Source organism: Centroberyx affinis, unplaced genomic scaffold, assembly GCF_046629955.1.
Source record: "Centroberyx affinis isolate AG114_WGS23_722 - 3 ecotype Tasmania unplaced genomic scaffold, CSIRO-AGI_Caff_v1 ptg001253l_1, whole genome shotgun sequence".
Lineage (NCBI taxonomy): Eukaryota > Metazoa > Chordata > Actinopteri > Beryciformes > Berycidae > Centroberyx > Centroberyx affinis.
The window spans coordinates 649,462-664,671 of NW_027279764.1; the positions used below are offsets into that span (position 1 = coordinate 649,462).

At 46.1% G+C, this 15,210-nt stretch overlaps 1 protein-coding gene across 2 annotated transcripts in view; it reads left to right on the top strand.

Annotated features, from left to right (window-relative positions):
• plpp3 (phospholipid phosphatase 3) overlaps nt 1–8,953 on the top strand; it is a 30,999-nt gene extending 22,046 nt beyond the window's left edge. For both annotated transcript variants that reach the window (XM_071524960.1, XM_071524959.1), the window contains exons 6-7: nt 1,470–1,646; nt 7,305–8,953. In XM_071524960.1, the coding sequence (XP_071381061.1) occupies nt 1,470–1,646; nt 7,305–7,433 (306 nt within the window). In that variant the 3' untranslated portion in view covers nt 7,434–8,953. The remainder of the gene's footprint in view (nt 1–1,469; nt 1,647–7,304) is intronic.
• Nucleotides 8,954–15,210: the final 6,257 nt, after the last annotated feature.

Sequence of the window (15,210 nt, forward strand, 5' to 3'; positions counted from 1 at the left end):
AGAGGTTTAGGATGTTATGTGAAGGGTATGCGGAGGTTGCTCTCATGGTTGCGGGATGTCAGACAAAAGTACTTATCAGTAGTCCTTGCCCCGTACCTGAGAACCCCTATAGAGGAAGCCGGCAGTCTAAACATCCCTGCCAGGGAGGAGAGAACAGGAATGGAAGGGATGGGAGGGATCCTTTCCTCTCCTTCCTTGAGGAGAAGAACAATGATATGAGTGTCGTAGGGGAAGTGTGAGGGAGCTTTACGTCCACACCTACAGGGGCTCGTAGTGGATGAGGGGGTGGAAGGGGAGGGGCAGCGGCTGTCTGTAGGTATTGTTAGCTTAGCTGATTACAAGACAAAAGTCTGGAGGTTTGGGTTAGGGAGACCTTGGCTGAGGCCGCCCCTCCCAAGGCCCTCCGTCTCTGGGTGTGAGAGACGGGAAGTACAGGCTGTGAGTGGTGCAGAAACACAGGATGTGTGAGGAACCTCGGCTGACCTCACCATAGTGCCACTGCCTGTGTGTGTATATGTGTGTGTGTGTGTGTGAGAGAGAGGGAGAGAGAGTCCATGCATTTGCACTTGCATATGCGTGTGTGCGTGTGTGTGTGACTGAAAATGGCCTTGGACTCAGTCGTTCCTGTTTTGGTTCTCTTCTGGTCTTAAACATGACCCAGAAAGCTCTTTGGCTGCGGGGGGGGGGGGGGGGGGGGGGGGATCCGCTTATCTTCTGTTTATTCTAATAGAGGGTAGAGAGTTCATCCTAACAGTGTTGAAACTTGCATGGCATCGTGTGTATGTGTGTGTGTGTGTGTGTGTGTGTGTGTGTGTGTGTGTGTGTGTGTGTGCATGTGTGTGTGTGTGTGTGTGTGTGTGTGTGTACACTCCTGCGGCTCTCTGTGGTGGTGCTGTTTTTACAGCTGGGATGTTGAACCACTAGAATCAGTCATGTCCGGGTCTCCAGCCCGTGCAGTGTGTGTGTTGTGGAGAGTGTATGTGTTTCTCTGCGGGTCTGGCCAGCCTGCCCACTTTGATTCAATCTAGACCTCTCAGACAGTAATAACACACACACACACACACACACAGATACACACACCACAGGTGCAGGGTTAAAAAGGCAATACAACATACATTAAACACTCACTTGTAGAATAATTTCCAGCCAGGTGTGAGGGTTCAGTCCATCATGGGCAACAAAGTGGACTGAGTCCAACATCATTACCACAGACATTTTGGCATTGCTACTGCCATCAACAACATGATGTGGATTACAGATTTATGTGTTAAGCATACGGAAGGTGATGCTTTTTACACTCTTACATGCTTAGGAAAAAATGTACAGTCAAGTACCTGTTTGTCACAGTGGCTTTATCTTGTCACCACGCACATACATATAAATAATACATAGTAATTGATGTGGGACAAAGAAAATAAAACACTTTCTCTCCTCTTTCTCTCTCTCTCTCTCTCTCTCTCTCCCTCCAGTTCTATCTCCAGTCCAGGTTTACATGGCGTGGGGCTCGTCTGCTCCGCCCTTTGCTCCAGTTCACCCTGTTGATGATGGCCTTCTACACCGGCCTATCGCGTGTCTCCGACCACAAGCACCACCCCACTGATGTCCTGGCAGGCTTCGCGCAGGGAGCCCTGGTGGCCTACTGCATAGTGAGTACACACACGTCACACACACATATGAACATACACTGGTATACAAGCATGTATGAATATACAGGTTTACATGCAGACACAGATGCATGCATATACGCACACACAGACCCCCAATTTGTCATTGGGGATCGTATAGATGGACCAACTTACAAACAAAGTTTGACAAACCAACAGATTCTCTCTATTTTTTCCCTCCTTCCCGGTTCGCCCCTCTCTTTGTCCCTTTCTTTACTTTTTCTCCATTCCACTTTTTGCAAAATAGAGAAATGGAGCAGGCAATGAAGTGAGGAGAATCTGATTCCCTTTAATGAATAACACATTGCCTGGAGCCAGGCCTTAGCTCTAATGTGTGTGTGTGTGTGTGTATGTGTGTGTGTGAATTCATACACCATAACCTTCTTCACTAGTTTTGTGACATATCGTCACAGCAGTTGCCAGATGATTTTCGTAACCCTCATCATTACACTAAGCTAGACGGTGCCAAGGAAAATTGAATTTGGGTAGAGAGGAAAAAGAGAGGGAGTGAAAAAGGAAGAGAGAGAGCAAGAGAGAGAGAGGATTAGCCTTTGAAAGAGGAATGAGGCTGTTAATTATTTTGGGTTTTTTATTTGGCGGCTCTGGTTCTATCAGCACAGCAGGCCCCAGCTAGACTCTGCTGCCTCTGGGAAAAGTATGGAAACACACACACACACACACACACTCACACACAACCCTTACCTTTCTACATGATCCAAATCATGAACGTGGAAATGGTTAGATTCATAAAATTGAGAGAGGCCCTACTAGTGGCGCCTAGGCAGACCTTGGCACAGCTAAAATGCATGCGTACAAATACACACACACACACACACACACTCACACACTCACACATGCCACAGCAGGATCCTTGTTATGGCGTTGAAGGATCCAAAGTGAGTCGAAACCAGCGAGTAACAACAGACTGTAATGCTCTGGCAGGATCCGCTCTCCTCCAGCTGGGCGTAGCTCCTGGACGACATCAACTCTGACAAGGAAAAACAGAATGTTTTCAGAAATATGCTCAGCTTGTGAGCTTGACCTCTGAATGGGCAGATCTGGCAGGAGCAGCGAGGGAGGGGCGGAGGGAGGGAGGTGACAGGAGAGAGGAGCCTTGTCTGCATCTTGGCTCGGGAAGAGTGCGGGTTTAATCCAGCTCAGCTATTCCACAACCTTCCCGCAAGCAAAGAGACAGCACACAGCCACACACCCACACCATTCACATTCACACACACACACACATATAGGCACACACACACACTCAAACCCCTGCCGATCGGGGCAGTGAGGTTAGTTTTACAATCCTTGACTCCCCTTCTGATTTCCCCAGTCTGAGTAGAAACACACATCTGTGAGCACTTTAGCTCGGCTGTTAGAGCCTCGCAATAAGCAGCGTAGCAGAGAGGACTTGACAGGGGATGAGAGGAGATAAGACAGATCGGTACCAGGCATTCAGCTGCAAAACTGCTCTGAAGCTAAAGCCAGCAGAAAGTATTAGTTCAAAGTGCTAACATCTTCAGATCTTAAGTAAGCTGCAGGTTCAATCACTCTCCTGTCAACGTACGACATTTGAAAGAATTACAAAAGCATCAGGTCGCACCATCAAATCATGTCAGAGCATGATATATTTTTCACCACCCTGCAATGTTCTGAGAGCGCGAAAAAGAAAGCGAAGTCTTTCAAGTGTCTCTGCTCAGATCTTGCTACATGTTCTTTTGATGTGTTGTCGTTCACGTTTATATTTCTGACTATGATTTTGTCTTTGAAGGTCACTGAGAACATGTTCTCTGTAACTGTGTAACGACCTGGCAAAAGCTTTGTCACTCCTTTTGAAGAGATGTGAGTTTTTGAAGTTGGCACTCGTACGCCGGACGCAGCCGGAATCCCAATGGTCGTTAACAGTAGTTCGGTTGTTGGAGAATTGCGGTCTGCTGCCAATCTTTCTCATGAGATGTCTTCACTAAGCAGAATCAGCTGATGTCCAGGAGCCCCGTGGCAGCCCGGGGAGTGCGGTGCGTGAACACAGCCTGAGCTAAAGCTGAGGGAAGGTGTGTGTGCAGAGAAAGTCCAGACTCCTAAAGCTGGCAGTATACGTGCTGCGGAAACGAAATTCGGCCGGCTAGCATGAACAAAAGAACACGTTTGGAGAGAAAACGAAGCGCCGCGTTGGCCTTGGCCTCCGCAGCGTGCGCAGGCTTTCTGGCCGAACTAGTGGAATTCTTCCCATAAGCCCCCAGTGTGTGATCGTCTGCAGGTGGTCTAAATATCACATGATTGGTCCTGTTGCCTTGTAGAAAAGAGTCTTCATTTCCTTTTGCGGTCAGTTGCCTCGGTGCTTACATCTCGTGTTGTTCCCTGAGTTTTTTGTCATCGCTCTTCCTGGTTTCCTAGGTTACAGTTGCCTCTTTAATCCTAATGCACCCCCACTGGCATAGACCGTCAGTAAATGAACAATACAAAGCCACATTTTTATGCGGCGACGTGTTCGACTGTGGGTTGATTCCGGGCAGGTTGGCCTTTGTTGTGAGTATATTGCCACATTAAACCTTCTGCCTGACTCCTACACATTCACAGAATTTGAATGGATAGAACGGTCGTTCCCATTCAAATCAACATTCCTGGATGGTCCGAACGGCGGCCATTTTCATGTGTACCGTTGGGCTATAAACTGACTTACAGTAAGTTACTGAGGCGAGAAGTTTTGCAGCAAGTACAATCACACTTTACAGCCTTAATGCCCAGACTTGTGTTGTCATCATTAACTCTTAACCACTAACTGTACTAGCAAAATTACCGTGACAACCAGTGGAAGGACCGTTCTATCCATTCAAGTTCTGTGTACACATCTGATCGTGGATGATGTTTGAGACAGATACACACACACACACAAACACACTGTTTGTTGAAGGACATGTAGATGCATGTCTGTTTAGTGTAAAACACTCCAGACTATGGCTGTAGGACTACGATCCGGGGGGGGGGGGGGGTTCTCCTACCTGACACTTCCTCTCAGACGCAGTGACCTACTTTTCACCATGTGACTTGATAAAGGTCTGGAGGGCCAGCTCAAACAGGAAGCAGCTGTCAGAGAGAAAGCTGGGGCAGCATTCGTTTGTTTTCGAGGTTCATTGTCAGCGTTGAGTGGAGTTGGGTCAGACTATGAGGGAAGAAGGGGACAAAGGCTCTCTCTTTCTCTCTCTCTTCTCTCCTTCCCTCTTATTCTCCCTCTCTCCTAAACACACATAGACACTCTGAGCATCTGCTAGGCGGCTGAGTGTCTCAAATATTGAGGCAGCGTCTGTCCGGCTGGTGAACTTGTGCAAAAGCAGGAAGTCCTCCTTTATCGCCCCAGACAGACACACAACCGAAGTGTCTAAATTAAGAGCTCAGAGTCAGAACCACGCCGCCAGTTAGCACTTACAGTATTTATTTTGAACCTTATGCCTTATGACAGTTTCATTTCACATTTTGGTCTGTGGTCAGTCACTGAAATACCTACTTATTTTCTCTGAAATGCGCAAGTGTAAATATATTCACAGCTACATCCTATGACCTAAACTGGTGTAAATGTATTCACAGGTTGTGTTCTGGGGAAAATGAGCCTGCAAATGTACTCACAGTTGCTTTCTCTAAAATACAAGGGGCGCAAATGTATTCACAGTTTTATCCTCTGATATACAAGGGGGTCCAGTGAGTAATATGTTGGTTTTAGACATTCACAGTTCCTGCAATTTAGCACACTCACTTCCCGTGTGACTCGGCTTCTTTATGTGTCAGACATGACATTTTAATAGCGGTTAAGGACACACAGTACACATACTGTACACACACACAAACACACACACACACACACACACCAGTCTGCTGCCTTTAAAGGTTCCGCTGGATTGTTTCCAGTAGAACAGCATTAAGGAGCCCACACTCCCCCTTTCCCTCCAGAGCCCTGCTGCTGAGTCGGCATTTCTCAACACAATAGGCCAGGAGACTGTGTGTGTTTGTGTGTGTTTGTGTGTGTGTGTGTGTGTGTGTGTGTGTGTGTATGTGTGTTATGTACAGGAAGCGGTGGTGCTGTGGTGCTGTGATAAGGCTTCCATCATGGCGGGTTCAGGGGTGATAGGTCGGAGGTTGGCGACATGGCAACAAGGCCCGCTGTGATTGGATGAAAAGGCGGCCTATGTAAAATGAGCATGGAATGTGTCCCGTGACGGCTTTACTGATTCTCCGAGATATGAATCCAAATTAGATCTTTCTCCACTGCTCAGAACATTACACACACTATATGATCAGATACTGTACACACCACATACACACACGCACACACGGCAGTATAGACAAAGGGCCCTTTTAGAACCATGACGCCGCCGTGTGTTACGGCGTTTAGAGGGAGTACATGATGGTCTATGGGTGATGTCATCTGTCAGTCAAAGGTCAGCAGAAAAGGTCAGTAAATGTCAGGCTGTAATTGAAGAGAATGTCTGGTGTGCAGCCCACCGCTCCAACCTCACCATCATCTCATCAGCAGCAGGAGGAGAGCAGAATGAGAGGGTCTGTGTGATATAAATGGATCACCGACCCTTGCGTATAGTGCCTTTCGTTTGGGAAAACAAAAAAAAGGCGAACACTGAATTACCTATGTATTTTCCCCGATGACATTCCCATGTGTTTTCCCCTATGAGATTCCCAGTGTAATTTCCCCTATGAGATTCCCAGTGTAAATTCCCCTATGAGAATTATGGTTTAGGTTAAGGTTTATCCATGTTGTTTTCCCCTGTGAGCTGGCCTGGTACACAGTAGGCTCTCTCCCAGCGGCCCAGAGTGTAGTGTTGTATGACAGCTTCTCCCCTCAGCCCCCCCCCCCCTCCTTGTCTCCCTGGCACAGGCCCCTAGACTGGCAGCAAGGAAGGAAAAGCTCCTACGCCTGCCAGTTAAATGTGTGTGTGTGTTTGTGTGCGTGTGTGTGTGTTATTCTGCAGCTGAAGCCACTGTTGCTCATGGGTGACCCCAGACCCCTGTAAGTGGAAACGGTAATATACTGTTACGGAGGACAGTAGTTTCCATGGTCCCACTTCCTGTCCACTCCTGCCCAGTTTCCTGATTGACATATGATGTCATCAGGACCTCAGGAAGAACTGTATTGGTCTTCCTTCCCCTTGCCTCCAACGTCAGGCGGACTGACCTCACATTCTCAGAGTGAGAGAGGTGGAGAGAGCTGATGAAAGCAGGGAATTCACAATTTTTATTAATCATGACGACGATGGTGATAGAAACTGGCTTTGTGAGTTCCTGTGTTAGAGGATTAGCCGCGGTTCACCAAGTTTGATTGTCATTTTCGGGTGAGCCGTACCAAGATCACGTCCTGTAGCCAGATTACTCAGTGCTGCTAGTTTGAGCTGGCATGAAGCATGTCAGAGGGAGGTGATAGGGAGTTTCTCATCAGGGTGATGTAATGCAACATTCATATTTTTCCATATTTCTACACTGCACGGTCACTTCAAATTGTTCATTTTCAATTTCTCACTGGCACACAGGCTCCCACGCAAAGAAACGCATACGTTTTTTGCCCTTCTCTTTATTTCTACTTCTACCTTTGCTGTTTTCCCTCTGTCGTAACGCCCCGCTCTCCCTCTGTGTGTCCCCCAGGTGTTCTACGTGTCAGACCTGTTCAAGCCGAGGGTGAAGCCGGCCACGCCCCCGCCCTCCCCCATCAAGAAGGAGCTACTTCCCTCCTCCGACATCATCGAGAGGAACAACCACCACAACATGGTGTGAGAGAGGCCGCACCTCTTCCTGTGACTGAGGAGCCAATCGCAGCGCTGCTCACCTCCCATCGGACAGTAGAATGTAGCGACGAGAGACTGTAGCTGCTTCTCAAACGGCACCCTCCTCCCCTATGCAATGCCCCCAGAGGTGCTGTGGCGCACTGCATGCGGAATAGGGTGTCAGATTTGAGATTTGCACAACAGAGTCCACTCTCACTATCCAGACTTATTATTTACTATTATGTTAACTACTATTCACATTTGAGTCTGTTGTTTTGAGCACAAACAGAAAAGAATTGGAAGATAAAAAGAAAAAAAATGAATTGAAGTAAGAAACAGGTAAACAGACAGGCAGAGCTGAGGGTGCGGAGGTTCGATGGAAGTGTAGCCACACAAAGGGAAAACAAGTGTAAAGTGAAAAGAATGAATGAATGAATGAAAAAAAGAAAAAAAGACAAAGCCCCTGTGTAGGGAGAGAGGGATTTCCAGTGCTGCTCCCTCTCTCCACTCTCTGTGGCCTTGGAACGCCGTAGGACAACAACTTCCTTAGCTATGGGAACGATATTACTGCAATATAACTAGCAGCATAGAAATATTAACAGTATAGAAAAAAAATATAACTTATAGCACTATTTTTAAGTTCATTGTCCATTGTCACCACTTGCTGTCTGAGAGGTCTAGCTATAAGAAAGCTTGATGCTGCTGATGTCCACGAGATAGAGACACTCCTAGAGAAGCTGACCTAGCCTGGTGCAAGAGTCTCAGTAGACTCCATACCTGGGCAGGACAAAGTTAGCATAGCATGGGTTTGATGTGAGGATCAACATGGGGTTTAGATATAACCAGCCCAGTACCAACAGGCCACTGTAACAAACACACATCGATCTAGTTAGGCCTTTACAGCTGGTTAGAGAGCAATCCCCTCGTCGTCTTTCAAGCCCTTTTGACTGACTGGATATTGAATCTGTCAAGACACCAGTATCCCAGTAAGCTGAGTAATGTCTTTAGCACTGGCATTCGACACCCTCCAGTCTCATATACCTCTATCTCCAGACCAGCACATCAAGCCTTTTGTAGTGGGCTGTCAGAGCGGCCTAAACCCGGGATGTTGCATTTCTTTAGGGTTAGATTTAGTAAAGGGGGGATATTAGTATTTTCTGTGGAAGGAGGGAGGCAGATCTCTCAGCCTGTCAGCACCTGCGTAAGAGGCGTGGCTGTGCCATGCCGCTTCCTGGTGCTAGGGCCATCTGGTTGGTTTCCTAGGTGGGAAGGGGATGGGTGGGCAGAGTGAAGGGGTGTGGTCTGTCACCGTGGAAAGAGGGTGTTGATTTACAGCTAAGCTGGCACATTATTTTGGGATGATTTGGGCTCTTTCCGCTGGCAGGGAGGGGCTCTCACCCACCCAATCACTCGTTGGCGATGTATGTTTGTCTCTCAGTGTGTGTTTGTGCTTGTGCGTCCCGTACACTCCTGTGCTTGTGTGGGTACGCTCGTGCTTGTACATGTATCTTGTGTGTGTGATGCATGTGTGTGAATGTGTGTCTTTATGTGTGAGCGCTGTGCCCTGTGAAAAAGAACCCCCCCTGGTAATATATGTGTGTGTAGAATGAGACCCCCTCACACACACACTGTCAGCTGTCAGCGTGTGTGTGTGCGTGTGTGCCACTGTGTGTCAGAAAGAGAGAGGCCAGGGGCGGAGGGAATTTTCCCTGTCAGGTGAACGTTATAAAAACTGTGGATCTAATATTTTTATTCTCTGCTAAGATGCATCTTTAACCTTGTATGTTTATAGCCTGTCCAGTGTAATCACTAACAGTTGTACATTACCAGATACAGTGGCCCTTTTTATTTACAGCCTACTCAGATATCCTCCTCCAACAACACACTCCGCCATGTTGCACATCTTTCTCATCGTATAGTCCGTCCTATCATTTCACCAAGCCGTTTCACTCTCTTTTTATAAATATATAAATAATGTATAGATCACTAAAATTAACTCTGTAAGATATTGTTTCTGAACATGTTTAGATATATCCACTATGATTACAGACCTGTGTTCTTTACAAAGTGCTGCTTAAAAAGCATCGATTGACAGATTTTTGTATCTAGATAACTAAAATATTGTAGATTGTGATAGTTAAGTTTTTAATATGCGTTCAAAAAATACACCCACAATTGTATTAAAATTCAATATTAGTATTTTTGTATTGTCTCATTTTTGTACAAAAGAAATATTAGCAATGTTTTTTTTCTGCTAAATGTACTTAGCTCTAATACATGTGCTTTTAAATAAAAAGCTCATTATGAACACACCTTTGCTTTGTGTCTTGACTGTTATGTAAGTTTTACCCCATTGTTCACCATGCTGGAAACATTGGTTCTCCCCATATACAATGCGATATAAAAGGTTCATACAATAAATACAAGACTAAAATAGTTCTAATGAAAAGGGAGCAGCAGGAGAATTGTTATATATTTGCAGGTTTGATGACTTTCAGCTATGCGCAGTGTGCTCAGCAAGGCCTCGGTTCCTTTTGTTCACAAATACCACATGAAAAAGGCTCTGGAGTGTGGTTGTAAGTGTTTTGGTCATACGGGTGTAACTTACACACACTTAGAAAAGGGCTCAGAAGAGTGTCTGACTTCACACTTTGGCAGACACCAGCAAGACCAGAGGAGCTGGCGTCATTCTGTGTGTGTGAATGTGAGTCTGTGTAAGTGTTTGCGTGTGTGTGTGTGTGTGTGTTTCAAAGTAGAAGAGAGAGAGCAGAACTGGCATCATGGTTTGTGATTCTGAGCTAAACAAGCAGTGTAATTTTCTCCACCAAAGTCGTTTTTTCAGCCAAGGAGAGAAAATCCTGAATGACACTTTCTGTCATCTGAACAATTCATCGCATTCCCTTACAAAATACAGGGTGTCTAATCCAAAGTGAACTTGACATATTGCAAGCTGTGAGCACATCATTTGCACTGCACACCCCTAATATAGCGGACTACTACTACTACAGTTGAAAATTGAGATAAATCTACTATTCTAAGCAAGAAGTTTACATTGGTCAACAAGGACTACAATGGAAACAAGGACACAACCATTTTTCATGTAAGCATGATGTGTTTTTAGAATGAAAGAAAGAAAGAAAGAAAGCCTAGAATAAGCCTAGTTAGAGCAGTGTGAGATCAGACCCCAGCAGTGAACGACTGATATTTGTGCACAGCCATATGAGTAAAAAAGCAAATCATTTAGACTAGTCATTTGAGTGATGTTATCAAAATAGTGGCATGCCTGTTTCCCCTCAGAGTCCTGTAAAGTGCTATCTTTTATTGACAGTGACAGTACAGCTGGTCTGAGGTCAGTTGTAAAAAACAGCATCAGGCTGAGATTTACGGTGTCTGTGAACAGCTGGTAGGCCTGGGGTCAGCGATGCGTGGCTGTAATAGTAGAGGGCCTGCTGCTGAGGCAGAGAGAGGCCCATGTTGTGGTCTTGTTTGGCAGCGGCGCGGCGGAGCAGAGCTGGCACCCGGCCGTCACAGGGAGGCCAAGGAATTACATAGTACCTCTCTCAGTGTGCTGGGTGTGTGTCTCTCACCATCACACACTCTTACTCTCTGTCTCTCTGTTTCTCTCTCTCTCTGTCGCCTTCATTAGTCATGCTCTACATGAGTTTCCTTTAGCTTAAAGTCCGAATCTGCTCATTCATATATGTTCATGCTCATAGCCAATCAAGGAATTGCACACAGCATGACATTATGGACCCTAAATGAGTATACAGCTAGTTAGGCTCTATGGTGATGCACTTGAACATGAAAAATAGGGTGTCATCTGACAGCTGGTAAGTGTCAGCATGGGTTAACCCTGTTCTGCTCTACTGGACATTGTTAGAGATTCCAGTATAATTGCTGTGGAAAACATGTCAGTGTCTGAGAAGAGAGCCTGACACAGATTGATAGCATATGTATCCACATGCCACACTGAACGACTGAAACTGAAACGACTGAGTGACTATCACAGTCTGAAAGTGATAAGTTTGCAAAATGGTATGTTGTTTACAAGAATTTACAGGCCTAAATAATGTATCAATCAGTTCTGGCAAGCGATAATGAGTCATGAAAGAGTAATCTCAGTTTATATTTAACTGCTCTACATAGCAACTCAGCATCAACATGCATAAAAGTGGTTGTGGTGGCTCTCAGTTGGTGATCCAAAAAAAAAAGTTGACTAAAAGACTCTTTTCTCACCATGTAGTGGTTGTAGTCGTGGTGCCCTAACTGAAATGGCCCACTGGCACACATGATATAAAAAGCACTGCTGCATAACAAGAGTGCTACTGTAGGCGCCGCTGGATTGGCTTGAGTGTGGAGAGCGGCGGGGGAGATCGACGAGAGAGCGCGAGAGAGAGAGAGACAGAGAGAGAGAGAGAGAGAGAGAGAGAGAGAGAGAGAGAGAGAGAGAGAGACAGGATAGCGAGAGTTGGACCTGGTCTGTGGTGAGGGTGGCACCTCCAGCAGAGCCGTCTGGAGGCCTGGAGCTGTGAGGGCCTTTTCTCTCCAGCCTGGCCCAGGGAGGAGAGAGGCAGCTGGGCCTGGGGAAGCAGGCAGGCTGGCCAGGAAGCCTGAGGGAGGCTGAGCAGGGCAGTCTGGGCAGGGCACTGCTCTTCCTGTAGGGAAATGGGTTAGGGCACCGTCACTCAGCAGTCAACTGTTTACAGTATGTCAATGTCTGTTTTGTAGCTTTTTAGCTCCTTCATGAGGTGCATAGACATAATATGACACGCCCACAGGACACAGAGGGGAAAAAAGGAAAAAGAGCGTGAGAGAAAGAAAGAAAGAAAGAAAGAAAGAAAGAAAGAAAGAAAGTATGGGTTTTGTATAAGTTAGTATGAGTTTCAATGGAGAGCTTTAGTGTCACACAATCCCAGTATCCCAGAGCCTCACAGAGGGAACAACCCCTAAACTGGAAACAGACACACTGCGAAAATGGAGCAACCTTTAAATGAATGAAAAGGAGAATGATTTTGGAAAGCATTAACCTAATTTTTGGTAAATCTATTATATACAGGCGTCATTGATTAAAATAAGGACACAGAGGGGTCTTGGGTGCCATTGTCTAAATGCAATCAGTCAGTAAGCATTCACTCAGACTCGCGTAGGCAGCAGGAGGATTAATATTTAGGACTAATGCCAATTTGTTTTGCACTAGATTAGGATGATGATGTTCTAGGATGAGAACACTACCTCTTTGTCTCAGATGGGAGGATATTTTGGAGGTTTTTGCAGTCATACCTCAATCCAATGAGCGTAAAATGGAGTTAGGCATGAACCTTGGAGTATCCTATTAATTGTGACAGACAGGAAGACAGGATTAACCTATTTTCTGTGTTCCAATTGGAAGGTTTCATATTTCCGTACGGATTAGGTATATAATCAAAGTAAGTGAGTGCAGTGACAAATATTCTCTGTTTTAAGCTTGGGCAAATATTTTGGATTTTCTTTTCAGTCAGTGTACTTTCGGGTGCATCGTATCTGGTTTAAATTACCCAAAAATTCAAAACCTCCACTGTCTTACCATGGCTGCACACACTGTCCCTAGATAATTAGTTCTGAATTAATCGCTCATCCATGAATCTAAAACAGACCTTGAGGATTTGTTATCTGAGAGCTTTGTTTGCAGAAGTGTAACTACTGCATGACTGGAAAGAAAATTGCCCACTCCACACATACCAGTGTTATCCCTGAGTGACAGACTGTCTGTGTAGGGGTGGTGAGCTTGATGGAAAAAGAGGGAGAGGAGAGTGAAGGAAGGAGACGGAGAGGAGTGAGGGGCAGGAGAATCGTTAATAAAGTTAGCAGATGTTGGCTGTACATGGGGGCAACAGGTGATTATGTCATCTTCATATTAATGGCCTCTGTGTCCACCTACTCTCTCTCTCTCTCTCTCTCTCTCTCTCTCTCTCTCTCTTATACAGATATTTCTCCCACATGCCTCGCAAAGCCTTGCTCACCAACTGCACTACACACACCCCCACACAGCCACTAGTCTTGTACTCACAAATGTAAATCCTCTGTGTTTGTCTCCACAGTTTTAGAGACATAAAATCTTCCCCTCCACCTCTCACTCTGTGTGCAAAAGATATCTCCCTCCCTCCCTCCCTCAGTCACCTCATGGTCCATCTGGGGGAGAGGTCAGGCAGAGGGATTCAGTTGCTCTGAACTTTTTACTAGACATTTATTGTTACAGATGCAACAAAATTGCGGAGAGATCAATGTACCAAACATCACTGTTAATATAGGAACATCAGGGGGAAAGAGCAAAAGACACCTTGACCTTTACAAATGCACACAGACACACACACGCAGGTACCGACACTCACACATTTGCACACTTACACACTCACCGTCTCCCCTGATGCAGGCAGACAGGTTAAGTGAATGCAGAGTTAGGATTTCAGTTGGGACTCAGCTTTCACCTGTCCAGTTCCTTTAGCCCAGCACAGAGCAGATGAAGGTGGGAGAGATGGAGAGGAAAAGGGGGCAAGGATGAAAGGATTGCAGGGAGAAGTGGAGAGGAAATGGGGTTAGACGACTGAGGCACGGCCCTCTGTGATCCGTTGTGTGTACAAAATGGAGTTAGGCAAGCATCTCTTCTGCCTCTTTCTCTCTCCTCAAGGTTCTCAGAGGAAATTCTGTCGCACGGCCAAAGTTGCTCAGACCCCTACGGTTCACCTGCTAAAGCAAAGCTGCGCTCGACAGACACACATGCTCACACACACACACACACACACACACACACACGTATACTCATACAGTGCCATGGGGTAATTACCAGGATTCAGTTTCCAGCCATCCACTTTGGCTGTGATCCAGACCCTGCTGTCTGATTTACTGGTCATCCATGTGAGTGTGTGTCTGTGGAGCATTTGAGTATCTGTTGTGTCATTCTGCACGGAGCCAACTCTGAGCTCAGCAGTCCGGCTCCGAGCACAGGGACCATGCATCTGCCTCCCTGACAACAAGCTGAAGACCTGCTCCGGACATTTGGCCCATGCATCACACTCGTAAAGCGGTGATGTTCGCGCTGAGGAATTTTCTGGAACATGCGTGTTTTGCAGGTCGAAAAGCTGTAATTTGATCATATACAGTAAAGCAGGGGTTATTGATTGTGAACTGCGTGATTCAGTGCTGGTATCAGTTGTTTCTCTGTGGGAGAGTGAAAGCGATGGAAGAGGGTATTGCTTTCTGCAAGCTTTCAGCAGTTCGGTCATGGGAGAGTGTGTGTCTAGATATAGGTCAGGAAATGTGATTTAGCATCTAACAAAACTCCCAAAGCCCATCCGTCATCACCTATAATCTGGTCCAGGTTTATGTATGTATATGTGAGTGTGTGCATATGTTTGTGTGTGTGTGTATGTGTGCGTGTGTGTGTGTGTGTGTGTGTGTGTGTGCATCCATCTTGGCCTAACTAAACACTCATCCTCAAATCTCTGTGGAGGATGGTGCATTTTTTTGTTATGAATCTCCCCGCAGAAGAAATTGATACTTAGTCTTATCTGCACCACAGTATTCTCAAAAGGGCTCCTAACTTCTCTGACCACAAAGACATGTATGCACATGCACGTGCGTATGTGCACGCCTGCACACACACACACACACCTCTGGATTGCGTTATCTGTCAGAGTGAGTAGTTCCAGGTCTGGGGAGGTCTATGAGGCTTCAGTGACACTGTGATTTGTCACAACTGACAGCTCACCTAAAACCTCTGCCCACAGAGACAAGGAGGAAGAGGGATAGAT